Raw genomic sequence first — 15597 nt, 5'->3', positions numbered from 1 at the left:
GAATCTCAACTTTCTGGAAATAGTTCCCAGGTGAGAGTATCAAAAAGACTCCGTGATGGAGAATTTTAATCTGAAACTGAAAATCGTCTTGCAAGTAATTCTCTTCGCATCGCAATCGCGTTCCAGAAAATATATTATATCTTATATAACTTTTGAAATGTTTGTTTAAATCCGTGTGGAGCTGGAGCGGTCTGCTAGTATGTTATATATCAATATGGAACAAAATGAATTTAAAACAAAAAAAATGTGTAATAATTGTACCTTAAAATTATTTCCTATGAAAAATTATTATATAAATGCATATACAGTATAAACTCGGTAACTGCAACCCTCGATACACGCAACTCCTCGATTCATGCAACACTATAAAACATAGCATTGTAACCTTTATAAGTGCAACCACTCAAAAATATTGACCTCAATAACTGCAACTTTACATCTAAATATGTTTTGCTTCAGTTCTTTTTTTGTCGGTTTCTTCTTATGGCATTTTTTTGTTATGTATTCACAAACTGATCGTTATTTTACCGTTGCTCTGTCGACTTTGCTGTTTTTTGTGTGCGTTAAGAGCAACTGTCAACAAATAACTTTCATTATCAGTTTATTTTGCAACACGCCAGTAGTGTTTTATGTGTAAAAGTCATGGTGGTCACAAAAAAATTAATAAAACTAACAATTAAAGAAAAAACTGAAATTTTGGATAAACTAGAAAGTGGTGTATCGACAAAAGCTCTTTGTATTGATTATAAAGTTAACAAGTCGACAATAACGAGAATAAAGAAGAAAAAAGCTTGTATACTTAAATATGCCTCAAATATGGAAGCTGGGCCAGGAAAACGGCAAACCTTAAAATCTTGTGAATACCCAAGAATGGAAAAGGCTCTCTACAAGTGGTTTTTGAAACAAAGGAGTTTAAATGTGTCTATATCCGTCGGTATCGTCAAAGCAAAAGCTCGCAATCTCCATGAGAAAATAAGAGAAAAGACAGGATATTTTCATGCAAGTAATGGTTGGGTATCTAATTTCAAAAAGCGATATGGCCTCCGCCACTTGAAAATTTGTGGAGAAAAGCTTTCCAATAAGACAGCGTCCGTCGGCCCATTTGTAATACGTTTTAGAAATAAAATCAAGGAGCTTGATCTTTCTGCAGAACAAATTTACAATGCCGACGAGTCCGGATTGTTTTTCAGGCAGATACCAGATAAAACGTTGGTGAGCTTCAAGGAATCATCTGCTCCTGGTCGGAAAGTTAGTAAGGAAATAATAACATTTCTCGCATGCACAAATTCTTTGGGTACGTAAGTTAAGCTCTTTGTCATTGGAAAAGCAAAAAACCCTAGAGCATTCAAAAATTTTCAAAAAATGCCCGTTGTCTACAAGGCTAACAAGAACTCTGATGATAGCGAAGCGGATGTTATTCCACCTCCTAAAATAAAAGGATCAGTTGCTATGCAATCTTTTAACACGTGCATTCAGTGGGCTGAGGAAAACGATATTCCAATAAAAGACATTATATTTCTGAAGGAGCTTCGTGAAAGAGCTATAATAAAAACACTTAATAAGAAGAAAGAGCAGACAACAATATCCGATATGTTTAAAAAATAAAATTTTTAATAAAAAAATAAACTTTCTATATCATAAAACGATTTTCATTTGTCATATTTCTTGTTATATATTTTTCCTCGTTGGGTGCAACAAACTCAATAAGTGCAACTACCTAGATTTCTATTAGTTGCGATTACCGAGTTCGTACTGTATTTTATTAAAATCATTTAGAACGTGATTATATATTGAGACACAAACATTTCAAATGATATTAATATAATCATTAATTATCAAAATTATAATAATAATTATTATAAATAATTTAAAAAAAAATTAATTAAATAAATAAAAATACATTTATCGATATATTTTTCAATATACGACTAATAGTTCTATTTCTTCGCATCCCTAAGTTAGTCAAGAAACGTGAAAACAACACAAAAGGGAATGCCAAGAAATGTCGAAATGCAAAGAAAGAAGATGAAAAGCAACAACGACGCGAACTCGACAGTCGACCAGCCGCTGGTTTTCCTTCTCCAATCCAGTTCAGTGTTAAAAATTCGTAGTGATGCAATTGGTAATTGCAATTTGGTAAAGAAGTTGATCGGTTGTTGGTTTCGTTTTTCGAGCGCGTGTAAATTAATTTTATTTTTGTCATTGCTTTAATTTTTTCTGAGTATTCATATATTATTAACAAATTATTGTTGTGCGCGATTGAAACCAGTCTTCTGTGGAGAAGCAGAGAAATTGTGACAGTTGCAAAATAATGTGTAAAGCCACGAAATCTGTGGAGAAGGTGGTAGCAATATTACAACTATTGCAATTATAAAAGCGATTTAAAGAGAAAATCTAAGAAATGGAATGAAAAGTGTAGTGAAAATATACGAAACACAAACAATGCAGTATCTAAGAAATAATTTGTACCAGTATTTATATTACATTGTGTGTTAAAACCAATAAATTTCTAAAAGGCATTGAAAATATAATATTTATTTATCTAATTGAAATATGCATGGAATGCAGGTAACAGACATTCTAAGAAGTATTTTAATTTTTCTTATTGTGTATACATCGTTGCACTGCGGAAAATTGGCAAATGCAACAAATGATGTTGATAAAAAACTTATTGAGACGGAATCCTTAACCGACAATGTGGTATCCAGTGCCAATTCAACGCTTACAGATGGGGCAACAACCATGACAACAGCATTACCAGGGATCCCTCCGCCCCAAGTGAACCTTAATAAATGCTGTCGGTACAATGAACATATGGATATGAATAAAACGTGTGTAATGGGCAATTCCAAGTTGTGGGTGCCTTTGATCTATCGTATTGTTCAACGAAGGTATCATACTCCTCAAGGTGGAAAGCCTAAATTTATGACATTTCAAGAAAATGTACGCCCAGTCGTAGATTTGGTCAGTAATACTTCTATGGAGGATGTTTCAATGATACAGAACGATACAGAAGAAATAAAACGTAGTTGCACCGAGGAAGAATTAGAACTCTTCTCTGGTGGCGGAAAGTATTTAATATTTTCAAACGGTTCATTATTCTTGGGTGAAAGAAAACAATTTATCGAACCGCAGCGATATTGCGTTGACAGAAATGTTGCGTTAGTATGTTTTCCCAAAGAGCAAAATACTCAACAACGAATAAAGATACGGAAATGTTGCGGGTGGAATGGAATTTATGATGCTACAAATGAAACTTGCATACTTCCCAATAGTAATGACAATGTTATTACACCTGAATTGCCTTTAAATAACAGTTTGTATGAGACGATTTACGGATTTCCCACATGCCATAATAAAGCTGTTCCTTATGCCATTGCGGGAGATTGGAATGAAAACCAAATGAATGACGAGGATGGAAGTCTAAAATTGCCGCATAAAAACATATCTACTGGTGATTACTGTCTAGAACATTTTCGTGAAAAAGGTGTAATTGTTACAGTTAAAATATTCACATGTCTTCATCACTTTTCTACCGAAGCACCTGCAAATGCAATAGCGGCTGTCCGTAGTACTACAAGTAATATGGTGCAAGTAGCCGCGCTCAACATTGGCATTGTTATTTCAGTTGTTTTTCTTGCTGCTACATTGATAGCTGGTTATATGATGCCCTCTGTTCATCATATGCTTCATTGGCGTTGTCAGATTTACTACGTTTTTTGCTTGTTTATTGGAGACTTAATACTCGCCTACACACAATTATCCGACTCGCTTGAACATGGATCATTCACCTGTCTCTTACTTGCTAGCACTATGCATTTCTTCTTTCTATCGGCTTTCTTTTGGCTAAACACTATGTGTTTTAATATATGGTGGACCTTTCGCGACTTTCGACCAAGTTCTCTCGAACGTAATCAGGAACTATTACGTTTACGACTATATTCGGCATACGCTTGGGGTGTGCCATTATTAATAAGCGCAATTGCTTTTACAGTAGATCATTTGCCAGAGACACAGTTATTACGACCTGGTTTTGGAGAACGTAGTTGTTGGTTTAGCGGAGAACATTTATCCATATTTGCATACTTCTTCGGACCAATTGGACTTTTACTGTGTGCCAATATTGTACTTTTCATATCAACAACTCATCAATTAACATGTGGTTTATGGAAGCGAGATGATGTCAAATCGACAACGGAGAAAACTGCATTGGGGAAAGTGTGTTTAAAACTAGTCGTGGTAATGGGTGTTACCTGGATTGCCGACGTAATATCGTGGGTGGTTGGAGGACCCCATTCATATTGGTTTTTTACCGACATGATAAACGCTCTGCAAGGTGTATTCATATTCATTGTAGTAGGTTGTCAACCACAAGTTTGGGCTGCTTGTAAGCGTTTTTGTTGTCCCCGTTCACGACAAGAGATTACAAATACGACGAATGGCGTACAACATTCAAGTTCTTCACAAGGACTACCATCGGTTGGAGGATATGCTGGGGGTGAAGTTACGCAGAACACATCAGTAAATACCACGTCTATAGGAAGTGGACCACAGACGCAAACAAAAATACCAATGGAAACAGTATGTTAAGGTAAGAGTTGGTTTTTCATATATTTATACATGCATAGATGAAATCCTATGTATGAATAAGACTTTCTGCAAATCCGCGAATCTGACCAATATAAGGAAATAGAACTGACTCATTATACTTATTTGATTTTATAAACAAAGTATACCGTTCAGGTCCGGAAATAAACACACTTTCTCAGGAATTTCAGTGTTATTCATAAGTATGTTAAATTTTCTAAATTAAGAATATTTACACTTATAAATTATCATATTTGTTTATATAGAAAATTGTTATATCTACGTATACGTCTGTACTTTGTTATTGCAATGCTCTTTAAACCGCACGACCAAGTAGAGCTACCACATGTATTTTTAATATTTTTTAGGATATTCCATTGTATCGTTTAACAGTGAATAATACATACCAATAGATACCTACAATGTACTTGAATATGCGTACATCCACACGGTTGTTAGCCTTTAATAAATTAGCACACTTGAAGTTTCTGCAATACCACATTCGCCTATCTCGCAGATAGGGCATGTGCGAAGGCAATATAAACAATTAACAAACGTTTTAATTAATTTTTGGAAAATAAAATAAATAAATATGTAAGCTAATTGAAGTAAACATTCCATTCTATGCCAAAGGTCCATAAAATGCTCTTAGCCGTTCTACGTCGTTCCTTTGAAAACGGTTTCTTATTAAAAAGAAAACATTATCAGAATATAGAAAATCGCTATTTACGATGGGGGGCAGAACATCTCATATAAACGGTATGTAAAAAAAATAAAGATTATTTGGTTTAAGTAAAAAAATAACTTATTGTTGTGAAATTTCATATTGTGAATTAGTATTTTTCGTTTTACCACCCATTGACTTAATTTCTTTTGTTTCGCAAAATAAATTATTATAGAACTCAAAATGCCGTTATATGTTAAGTACAGCATGATGCTTTCCGACTTACATAGGTATATATGTACATAAACCAATGTACATACATAAATACCAAATTTTGAGCAATTTTAGTTTCAGCAAAAAGTGGGCGGATTCAATCAAATATAAAATACAGTAGAACTTCCATATCTCGAACTCCTATAACTCGAAGATCTCGTTTAGAAATCAGGTTTCATACAATTTTCAAGAAGAATAGCAAAATGAAACGAACAAAATTACAGAATACATGTATTATACATAAAACGTTATGCGAAATATATAAATAAAACAGTGTATAAATCCATTTTTCCCGGTTTTTGAAAAATGTTTATTAATATGTTTTCATGAAAATTTCTTTAACTCGGAGTCTCCAACTCAAAGTTTTTGTGTGGATAACCCGGACGTTACACGGGAAAGAAATTGCTTTCAAGTTGCCACACACTCACACTATTTTACTACCACACTCTCACTTTCCGAACTTGAAAGCCATCTTGCTTTCAATTTTTGCGAGCAAGAAGTGTTTCAAGTTGATGATCAAGAAATGATCAGCTGAGTGCAGAGTTCTCCAATTTTCAAATTACAAGTATACAAATTTTAAAATAATTGACGAGTAAAGTTGAAATAAGTGAATTATTCCCTTTTACGAAATTGTACACAAACAATGCATTTTATGGAACATGAATTGATTTAAAAATTAAGACTTGACGTGTAACAATAATTGAATATCAAGTTGCCTGCAGCCTACGTCATGGCTTTCAATTTATGTCAATTTTTACAATTAGTCCGTGTGATCAACTTGAAAGCAATTTCTTTCCCGTGTAACGGCAGTGTAATGGTGAGTCGAGTTAGCGAAGTTCTACTGTATGTTGAAATCTGTAGATATTCGAAATACGCCCGTGTATCAAAACTTGAGTTGGATATCTAAAATATTGGGCGAATTTTTCGCTTAAAATTCTTTACTATAAATTTACAATCTTTGTACATACATATAGGAATTACAAACATTGAACTTTTTAGTCTCAAAATTTCCATAATTTTTCAGAAGTTCAAATGCTGAATCAAAGTTGTGTTTATACTAAAATTAAAAATAAAATCTAAAAATATTCCTTAACTACTTAATTTGAGCCACTCAAATACGCCTGTCGTTGCGCACACACTATTTTCTAGCACAGCTTATACGAATGTGAACTACATACACATACTCTAAAATCATCTGTGTCTACTTGTGCGTGTGCGTGTGCATTTATAACATCATTAAAACATCTTTTTCACGGTTGAAGTTTCTTGGAGCTCTAGCTGACTTTGTAGACGTAGTAATTGTAAAAATTTATTTACACATGTTTGTAATTGTACTACTTTAGCGGTTGCTAAGCGTATTTGTATGTGTGTACATACCTTTTGTTCAAACACATGTTAATGTGTATATGTTAGTACCTGGCAGTGGCCAAACCCGTGTCTTGGCATTTATGAGTCTGTAAAATGAGTATGTACCGCTGCTATTACAGTCTACTGTCTACGTTTCTTTCACTTTTCGCAATCGCGGCCTCATACTATGGCCTGAGGTTAACCGTGCCAACACTACAACGAACAATATGCGGTAAATATGTTGCTTAGAGGCGGTAAACACGCATAGAACAATGTAACATCTGAATTCAAAGAAGTTGTCACTTAAGTGTTTTTCAAATTACTGGCCTTTATAGTTCTGAAGTGGGTTACAACAGTCATATCGCGGTGTGTAGGTTAATGGTTTTTGTAATTGTTGGCGCCAATTCAGGAAATATTAATATTTGTTGGCATACAAATGCATCTTAAACCATAGATGCGCAGCGACTTTCTGCAGAAATTGGCGCACCAAAAATGTACATATGTATGTCACAGTCTGCACACATGCGCGTATATTTATTTATATAAAAACACATACGTGTGTATGTTTATAAACAGAAACAAATATGTATAAATGCAAACTTACCAATCTGTCAGTCTGGCCATCGGTTTGTCTGTGAAAGCTGAGGTTAATCAAGTAAAGATGCTGATTAACTTTGTTACACAACAAAGTTCGATAATGTAAGGTTGCTTTCGTAAATGGGAGTAATCGGACAATGCCCATAAAACGATATTGTTATAAAACACAAAGAGATTGCCTGTATAAACATGTGGCTGAAAATACACACCGTAATGAAAAAGCTCGAATGTAAAGCTGTTTTTAAGCTAGGAATACATTTCTTATTTCGATAATATAATAATATATGTAATATATGGAGGACGATTGTATAAAATATCACCCAATTAAGACGGACTCATCTGTACGTAGTATAATATTTTTGGTGATTTATGTCTCCTATTTCTCTAATATACATATGTAATATGGGTGTCACATAATAATTTAAGATTATATATTTATACTCTCGCAACAAAAGTTGCTAAAGAGAGTATTATAGTTTTGTTCACATAACGGTTGGTTGTAAGTCCTAAAACTAAACGAGTTAGATATAGGGTTATATACGTATGTATATCAAAATGGTCAGGGTGACGAGTAAAGTTCAAATCCGGATGTCTGTATGTCTGTTTGTCTGTCCGTCTGTCGATCCGTCCGTGCAAGCTGTAACTTGAGTAAAAATTGAGATATCTTGATGAAACTTTGAAGATGTATTTCTTGCCTCCATAAGAAGGTTAACTTCGAAAATGGGCGTAATCGCACAACTGCCACTGCCATAACTAAGCCATAAATAAAGCTATTAGTAAAGTAAAATTTGGTACAAAGGATCGTACTATGAAGGGGCATATTTGGATGTAATTTTTTTGGAGAAGGGGGCGTGGGCCCGCCCCCTACTAAGTTTTTTGTACATATCTCGTAAACTACTAAAGCTATATCAAGGAAACTTTCTAGAGTCGTTTCTTTTCGGTAGTACCTTATGCAGTACAAAAATCAAGGAAATCGGATCATAATCACGCCCACCTCCCATACAAAGGTTTGTTGAAAACTACTAAAAATGCTTTAATGCAGAAACCTTAAATTTCATTCTGAAGATGGTACAGCTGCACTTAAAATGGTACACACAATTTTAAATAGGCGTGGTTCCGCCCACATATGGGTCAAAAACCATATCTCCGAAACTACTAAACCAATTTCAATGAAATTCGGTTCATAATATCTTCCTAGCTTCTCAATAATATCTTGTGAAAATAGTCCAAATCGGTTCCCAACCACGCCTACTTCCCATATACCAGTTCTTTGAAGTCGGTCTGAATCGTGTACTTTACAATATATAAAGTAAGCACTAGTGAAGATATCGGAACAGAACTCTGCAAACATACTGCATTTAAAGAGTGGCATCGCCCTTCTAATAATCGTCGAAATCGGTCCATAAGTTTCAAGACCCTATATATCGAATATGAGGACCTCAGTGCTTTTTACAAATTTTTTAACTATAGGTACGTATATTAAATATAGGTACGTCTCTCAGATATTTAGAAGAAATTCAGTGGGAATTTATTTCTTCTAATAATGTGTCTCCGTGTGAAAAATGAGTGAAATCGGGTCATAACTTCCCCTATCTCCCATATATTTAATATTAGGGGTTTCAAACTTTCATATATACCATACATATGAGGCATTCTCTGGAAAAAAGCCACTTGAAAAAAAAGTTCTTTATTTTCTTTGGCAATGATATATCTTATAGTATATGTAAAACCTAAAATAAAACATATGCTGTTAGGTATGTGTAACGCGGGGTTGCCATAGTGTAAGGGGCCAACATTTTTTGTAAACAAATTTTCGAACCGCCATAACTTTAAAACTATTGAACAGATTTTAAAACACCATGTAACTTTTTTGTACATTTAATCCTTTTTTTATTTTTTTGTGTCTCCGTGTGAAAAATGAGTGAAATCGGGTCATAACTTCCCCTATCTCCCATATATTTAATATTAGGGGTTTCAAACTTTCATATATACCATACATATGAGGCATTCTCTGGAAAAAAGCCACTTGAAAAAAAAGTTCTTTATTTTCTTTGGCAATGATATATCTTATAGTATATGTAAAACCTAAAATAAAACATATGCTGTTAGGTATGTGTAACGCGGGGTTGCCATAGTGTAAGGGGCCAACATTTTTTGTAAACAAATTTTCGAACCGCCATAACTTTAAAACTATTGAACAGATTTTAAAACACCATGTAACTTTTTTGTACATTTAATCCTTTTTTTATTTTTTAATATATTTATACTCTCGCAACAAAAGTTGCTAAGAGAGTATTATAGTTTTGTTCACATAACGGTTGTTTATAGGGTTATATATACCAAACTGATCAGGGTGACGAGTAAAGTTCAAATTCGGATGTCTGTCTATCCGACCGTGCAAGCTGTAACTTGAGTAAAAATTGAGATATCTTAATGAAACTTGGAACACGTGTTCCTTGTCACCATAAGAAGGTTAAGTTCGAAGATGAGCAAAATCGGACCACTGCCACGCCCATAAAATGGCGAAAACCGAAAACACATAAAGTGTCATAACTAAGCCATAAATAAAGCTATGAAAATAAAATTTGGAACATAGAATCGCATTAGGGAGGGGCACATTTGAATGTAATTTTTTTGGAAAAGTGGGCGTGACCCCGCCCCCAAATAGGTTTTTTGTATATATCTTGCAAACCAATAAAGATATATATACTAAACTTTCTGCAGTCGTTTCTTTTAGCCATTTCCTTATACATAAGGAACCGATAAAGATAGCGAAATTAAACTTTACACAAATGCTGTATTTGAGCTGTGACATCACTTGTGGAAAAATTGTCAAAATCGAACCATGATTTTTCAAGGCCCCTGATATCAAACATGAAGAACTCAGTGTCTAAGGGTAATTTTTCACCGAAATTATAGGTAAATCTCTAAATAAATTGCGAGAGTATAAAATGTTCGGTTGCACCCGAACTTAGCCTTTCCTTACTTGTTTTTTTTTTCATTTTTTTGTATTCTTCAAATTTTTAATTTTTTTTTTGTTATTTTGGTTTTTGTTTTTTATTTAAAATTATTACGTAGATTAGATTCAAGTACTTGTTTTAATATACCTATGTATGTATGTAATGTGTAACCAGGTCGCTCTCCACCTGGTCATTCCAACAGAGAGGAGGCCTTCTTCTTCCTCTGCTTCCACCGGCGGGTACTGCTTCGAACACTTGCAAAGCTGGAGTGTTTTTGTAAATTCGAACAACATGACCTAGCCAGCGTAGCCGATGTTTTTTTTTGTTCGCTGAACTATATTAATGTCGTCGAATAACTCGTACAGCTCATCGTTCCACCGTCTGCGGTATTCGCCGTTACCAATGTTCTGAGGATCATAAATCTTGCGCAAACTTTAGTGTCGTCTCATCTGATGCTGACATCGTCCACGCTTCTGCACCATAAAGCAGGACGGGAATGATAAGCGGCTTGCAGAGTTTGCTTTTAGTTCGTCGAGAGAAGACTTTACTTTTCAATTACCTACTCAGACTAACTATAATTTTCTATTAGTATCTATCTAATGTACAGTTCCGAACGAAACTCGTATTTACCATAATTATTTATTTTACAATCATACGGAATCTCAAATCATATATCTATATAGTCATCTCGGCACTAAAATCACAGAATCTTGAACAATCTCTTCCTAAAAGAAATTGTTTTCATTCTTTTTAACGAAAAAGTGAACATGAAATGACCAGTCCAAAGTGATAACACCAACAACATTCGCGAAACTTGTTGTCAGCTTTTCTTTGTGGCATGGGATGTTGCACTATAAATGTTTGCTAAATATGTATACCTTTGGAAGGAAAGACATCAAGTCCCCAGCTTATTATTCACAACACATCTCCTGAACGTGTTTGCGTTCAGTATTAGATCGCGATAAGGGGTTACATGGGTTTTGTCGCGTAAAAAATGGCCTATTTTCAATATTTTTTCTTTCATGTAAAAAATTACTTATTTAATTCAAACTCTTTTCTGTCTTATAGATACATATTTAAAGAATAATTTCTGAAATTAAAAAAAAAAAGTAAAACTCCTCCATTGCGACGTCATTTCCGGACACCTGTTCAAAATTTCATCAAGATCGGTTCAGTAGTTTTCGAAAAAATTTGACAACCGACTTTGACCAATAGTACTTGACTTGGAGCGCACACCTTCCAAAGGCTGTATCTCCGAACCTATTATTCGGATCGACTTAAAAATTTTGCACAATATTCTTGATTGTAGAAATTAATAAGCCAAAAACAAATAATCGATTTTTGAATCCACACAAAATTTTCATTTTTTTATTATATTTTTTTACTGATTTCTGCAAAGAATGCTGTTAAACGAAATTTTAATAATTTCTGGAAAAATGCTGTAAATTTATTATTAAGCGGATATTTTCCAGTACTAGTTGTAATGGTCCTCTTTCGATATTGGTTCGATGGTATGAAGCTTCGAGGGCCTTCAAAATAGATGACGGTTTCCATGTTGACCTGATTATTTAATAAAATATTTTTCCAGCGAGCCGTTTTTGAGTTCCGAATAGTCGCTGGTGGACAAAAGCGTAATTTCTTCATCTTCCATGGTATGTTATGTATGTACATACCTTTATACACTTTAAGTAAACATGTTAACTTCAGTATAAGCTAACGTTTACCCAATTGGCTCAATCAATTGACAATTTAATCTAAAAAATTATTTCACGACTAAAGTTTTCGGTATATGGAGATATAGAGTCGGAAAACCTATTTAAGTTTTACAAGATGTGAGAGTATGTTCGGTTACATTCGAACTTTGTGCTGCCTTTCTGGTTATAATTAATGTTGTTCGTTTTTTGTGGTGTATGTTTCATGGGGCCACTTCACTCTTAATGTGATTTATTCCGCCTCTAGATCAGTGACTGTTGTCTTAAAAATGCGAAATTTGCAATCTGGTCAATAGCCAGAGTGCAATGTACGGGTACTTGTGCAAAATTGAGTTTTTCTTGGTTTTGGAACCACACGCCCTAGTCGAATACAAATGTTGGGCCTTTCCAGCTCGCTATTGCTGCCATGCGTTTGCTTACTCGCCTCACTAGTAAATTGCTGTATATTTCGTGGCCCTTTCTCTTGACAAACTATTTAGTAAATCGTGCGCAGACTTGCGTAATGAGTTTGAGTGCCAATTTAAATACTTATATGCATACTTACATACCCATATTTGCAGAGTATGCATATGTACGTGTGTGCATATTGTCGCAATTAGTTTGAGCAAGTTGCTCTTTATTAAAACTGCACGCATTTTGTCATTTAAATACAGCCAAAGAAAAATTAAATGAAAAATGCCATATGCAGAAAATAAAAGCACTTCATAAGATATAATGCATAAAAAAGCAAAAAACAAGAAAAGCAAAGAATATAAAAGCTGTATGTTACATTACATTTGATATCTGATGTACATACTATATAAATTTGTATCTGTTTTCGTTTCTTTACAGTATTTCTTCAACGAAAGCACAATTTCATTTCACAGACGTCGGCAGTTTATTCACACCGATATATGCACAACATACCATAGCAGCTGGACTACGGTGAGCGCGTCGAATGCCGGAGATCAGATCACTGCCAAGCAGTGATTCCACAACAATTACAATAACAACAACAGCAACAACAATGACTAAAGTAATTACTACAATAACAACAATAGTATTAACGTAAGCAATATCGAGCAACGTAGATCGACGCACATTGCAAGATACTCACAGAGAAGCAGACGGTATTGCAAAAAACAGATAGAGAGCAGCCAACCAGCGAAACAAAATTGGATAAAAAAAGAAGAGGAAAAAATAGAACATAATGAGAAAACGACTACAACAACGAATAAGTGAAAAAGAAATTATACTATGTACGTACAAGTATGTAAGTAATTGACAAAGCTAAAACGAAGCTGCCTCTATAAAGAAAAAAATCGCAGCGAACATTATTAGCGTATAATAGATATAGTCGAGGCAACGCAGCAGGAAGCGCAGATATGTGGTGGGGCGGTTGGAAATTGCAAAGCAAGAATTATTATATTCAGTTTGAGTAACGATTTCACGAATGTAAAGTATGTGCACATACATCTGTATATATTATGTATGTATATATGATTCGTGCATTGGAAATCTTATGGATGAATGGACATTTGGTTGGTTGGATACAATGTTTGTGGGGTAGTTGAAGAGATGGTTGGTTGAATAGTTGGAAAAATGAGTGGTCGTGATTGCCTATAGTTTCTTACTATAAAGCTGCTGCTGGTGCTGCTGCTGCTGCTGCGGTTGCTCTACTAGGTGTGTTCGAATATGTATGTATGTATGTATGAAAGAAGTTTTTTATGTTATTTTAGGAATACATATAACAAAAAATTTAGTAACACATGCACATATATAAAAACAACGACAATAGCGTGTTTAGTTAATCCTGGTATTAGCACGACATTCTCAAATTTAGAGTAAGCAAGTCCAAAATAAACATTAGCAGGAATAAGTACACAGAAATTGAATTAAAAAAGATAGACAAAATACCAGAATAATGGTATGATTACATGATATTCAAAGCATATAGTATATGGTGTATACTAAATTACTTATTTAAATACTGATTATCAAACACCATCAGGTAGTTTAGGGCTGCGTGGGTACAACAATTTCTGTTGCGTGTCGACTTATTGATTATAACAATAACACGCATGAACCACACGATGCTGAGTGGACCAGCTTCTCAAATCCAGCTGGTTTATCCAAATCGAAGAACACAGTATTAACTGAAATAATTCTGAAACTCTTCTTATTTCTAAAATTCCTTTGTTTGGTATTATATAATAGTTTCTGTGGTCGAGTCCGGTCTCGTAGCCGGCCGATGTTTTGAGGTAGTTTAGAAGTTTGTAGTTTGTCTTATACATCAAATATGTCAAAGTATTCTTTTGAATAATAAAAAAAAACATTCCAAAAACTTTCCCCAGCAAACTATCGGTAAAATGTTTAACCAAAACTGAACATTGGAATATCTTTTTGAATATACTGTAATGTAGTCTCGTATCTACAAATTCGTACTAGTATTCACATATACTATGTATGTATATACTTTTATACATATCTTCTAAATATTTAACCTTCTGGCTTTATAGATCGTGTAAACAAAGAAAAAAAATAAAAAAGGAATTCCACTTCAAATACCTAAATAACTACACACATGTGGCACGTAGAGAAGACGCCTGATTGTCTTCACAATGCACTTTGAAGGGACATTTGAAAAATCAGGTCGCTTTTATTTTCGAAGTTTTTTTTTACTTGACAAGGTTTGCCAACTGTACACGTTTTTCGAAATCAAATGAAAGAAGTAATGATGAAGCATTTCAATTGCTGTTTTGGTGTGAAAGCGATGAAAAGCAACACATATATGTACATACAAATACATTCATTGATTAATATAAAACATGTGAACACGATATATAAATATCATATGTGTATATAGGTTTGTCTGTAAACAATATATATATGCATGTATGTTGTAAGTACACAAAAGTGATAAACTGCTACGTTTATCAGGTTGTAATATTCAGTTCGCTGTTATTGGTGTCGAAAAATCATGGAATAGATTTAGTTGGGATTTACCTGGGATTTGTGTCAAGTACCAATTAGTAAGCAGGCAACAACAATGCATATTCAACATGCTTGTTTGTATATCTGTGTGTGCATAACCTTATTTTGGCAGTGACGTAAATATTTTACATTTAGTGTCATCCAAAATAATCCCTTTAAAAAAATTACATAACTATGTATTGATAAAATTATATTTTTTAAGTTTATTATTTTTCTTTCGCTGACTCAATGAGGTAATACTTGTAATTTACTTTTTATATGTGTATGTATATACTTTCCAATTTTTCTTTTTATTGTATATCGTTCCTTATTTTATTTAGTACTAGCTTATTTGCCTTCTAAGTGAATATCTTATCTATCCAAGAACCTTGCTTAACACATTGGCTACCAAGCGGTTTTGACGAAAACCTTCCTCGGGTGCCAAGCACGTTTTTATACTCTCGCAACAAAGTTGATAAGCGAGTATTATAGTTTTGTTCACATA

At 34.0% G+C, this 15597-nt stretch overlaps 1 protein-coding gene across 1 annotated transcript; it reads left to right on the top strand.

The window, feature by feature from the left end:
* Nucleotides 1–2004: 2004 nt before the first annotated feature.
* LOC105217130 (probable G-protein coupled receptor Mth-like 1) lies at nucleotides 2005–13187 on the top strand. The gene is made up of 2 exons (XM_054232452.1): nucleotides 2005–4591; nucleotides 12972–13187. Exon 1 carries the CDS (start codon nucleotides 2554–2556, stop codon nucleotides 4588–4590), a length of 2037 nt encoding a protein of 678 aa, XP_054088427.1. The 5' UTR covers nucleotides 2005–2553; the 3' UTR covers nucleotide 4591; nucleotides 12972–13187.
* Nucleotides 13188–15597: the final 2410 nt, after the last annotated feature.

This window comes from Zeugodacus cucurbitae, chromosome 5 (genome assembly GCF_028554725.1).
Source record: "Zeugodacus cucurbitae isolate PBARC_wt_2022May chromosome 5, idZeuCucr1.2, whole genome shotgun sequence".
NCBI lineage: Eukaryota > Metazoa > Arthropoda > Insecta > Diptera > Tephritidae > Zeugodacus > Zeugodacus cucurbitae.
The sequence above is the reverse complement of the archived record's forward strand: the minus strand, read 5'-3'. Positions and strand labels throughout refer to the sequence as shown.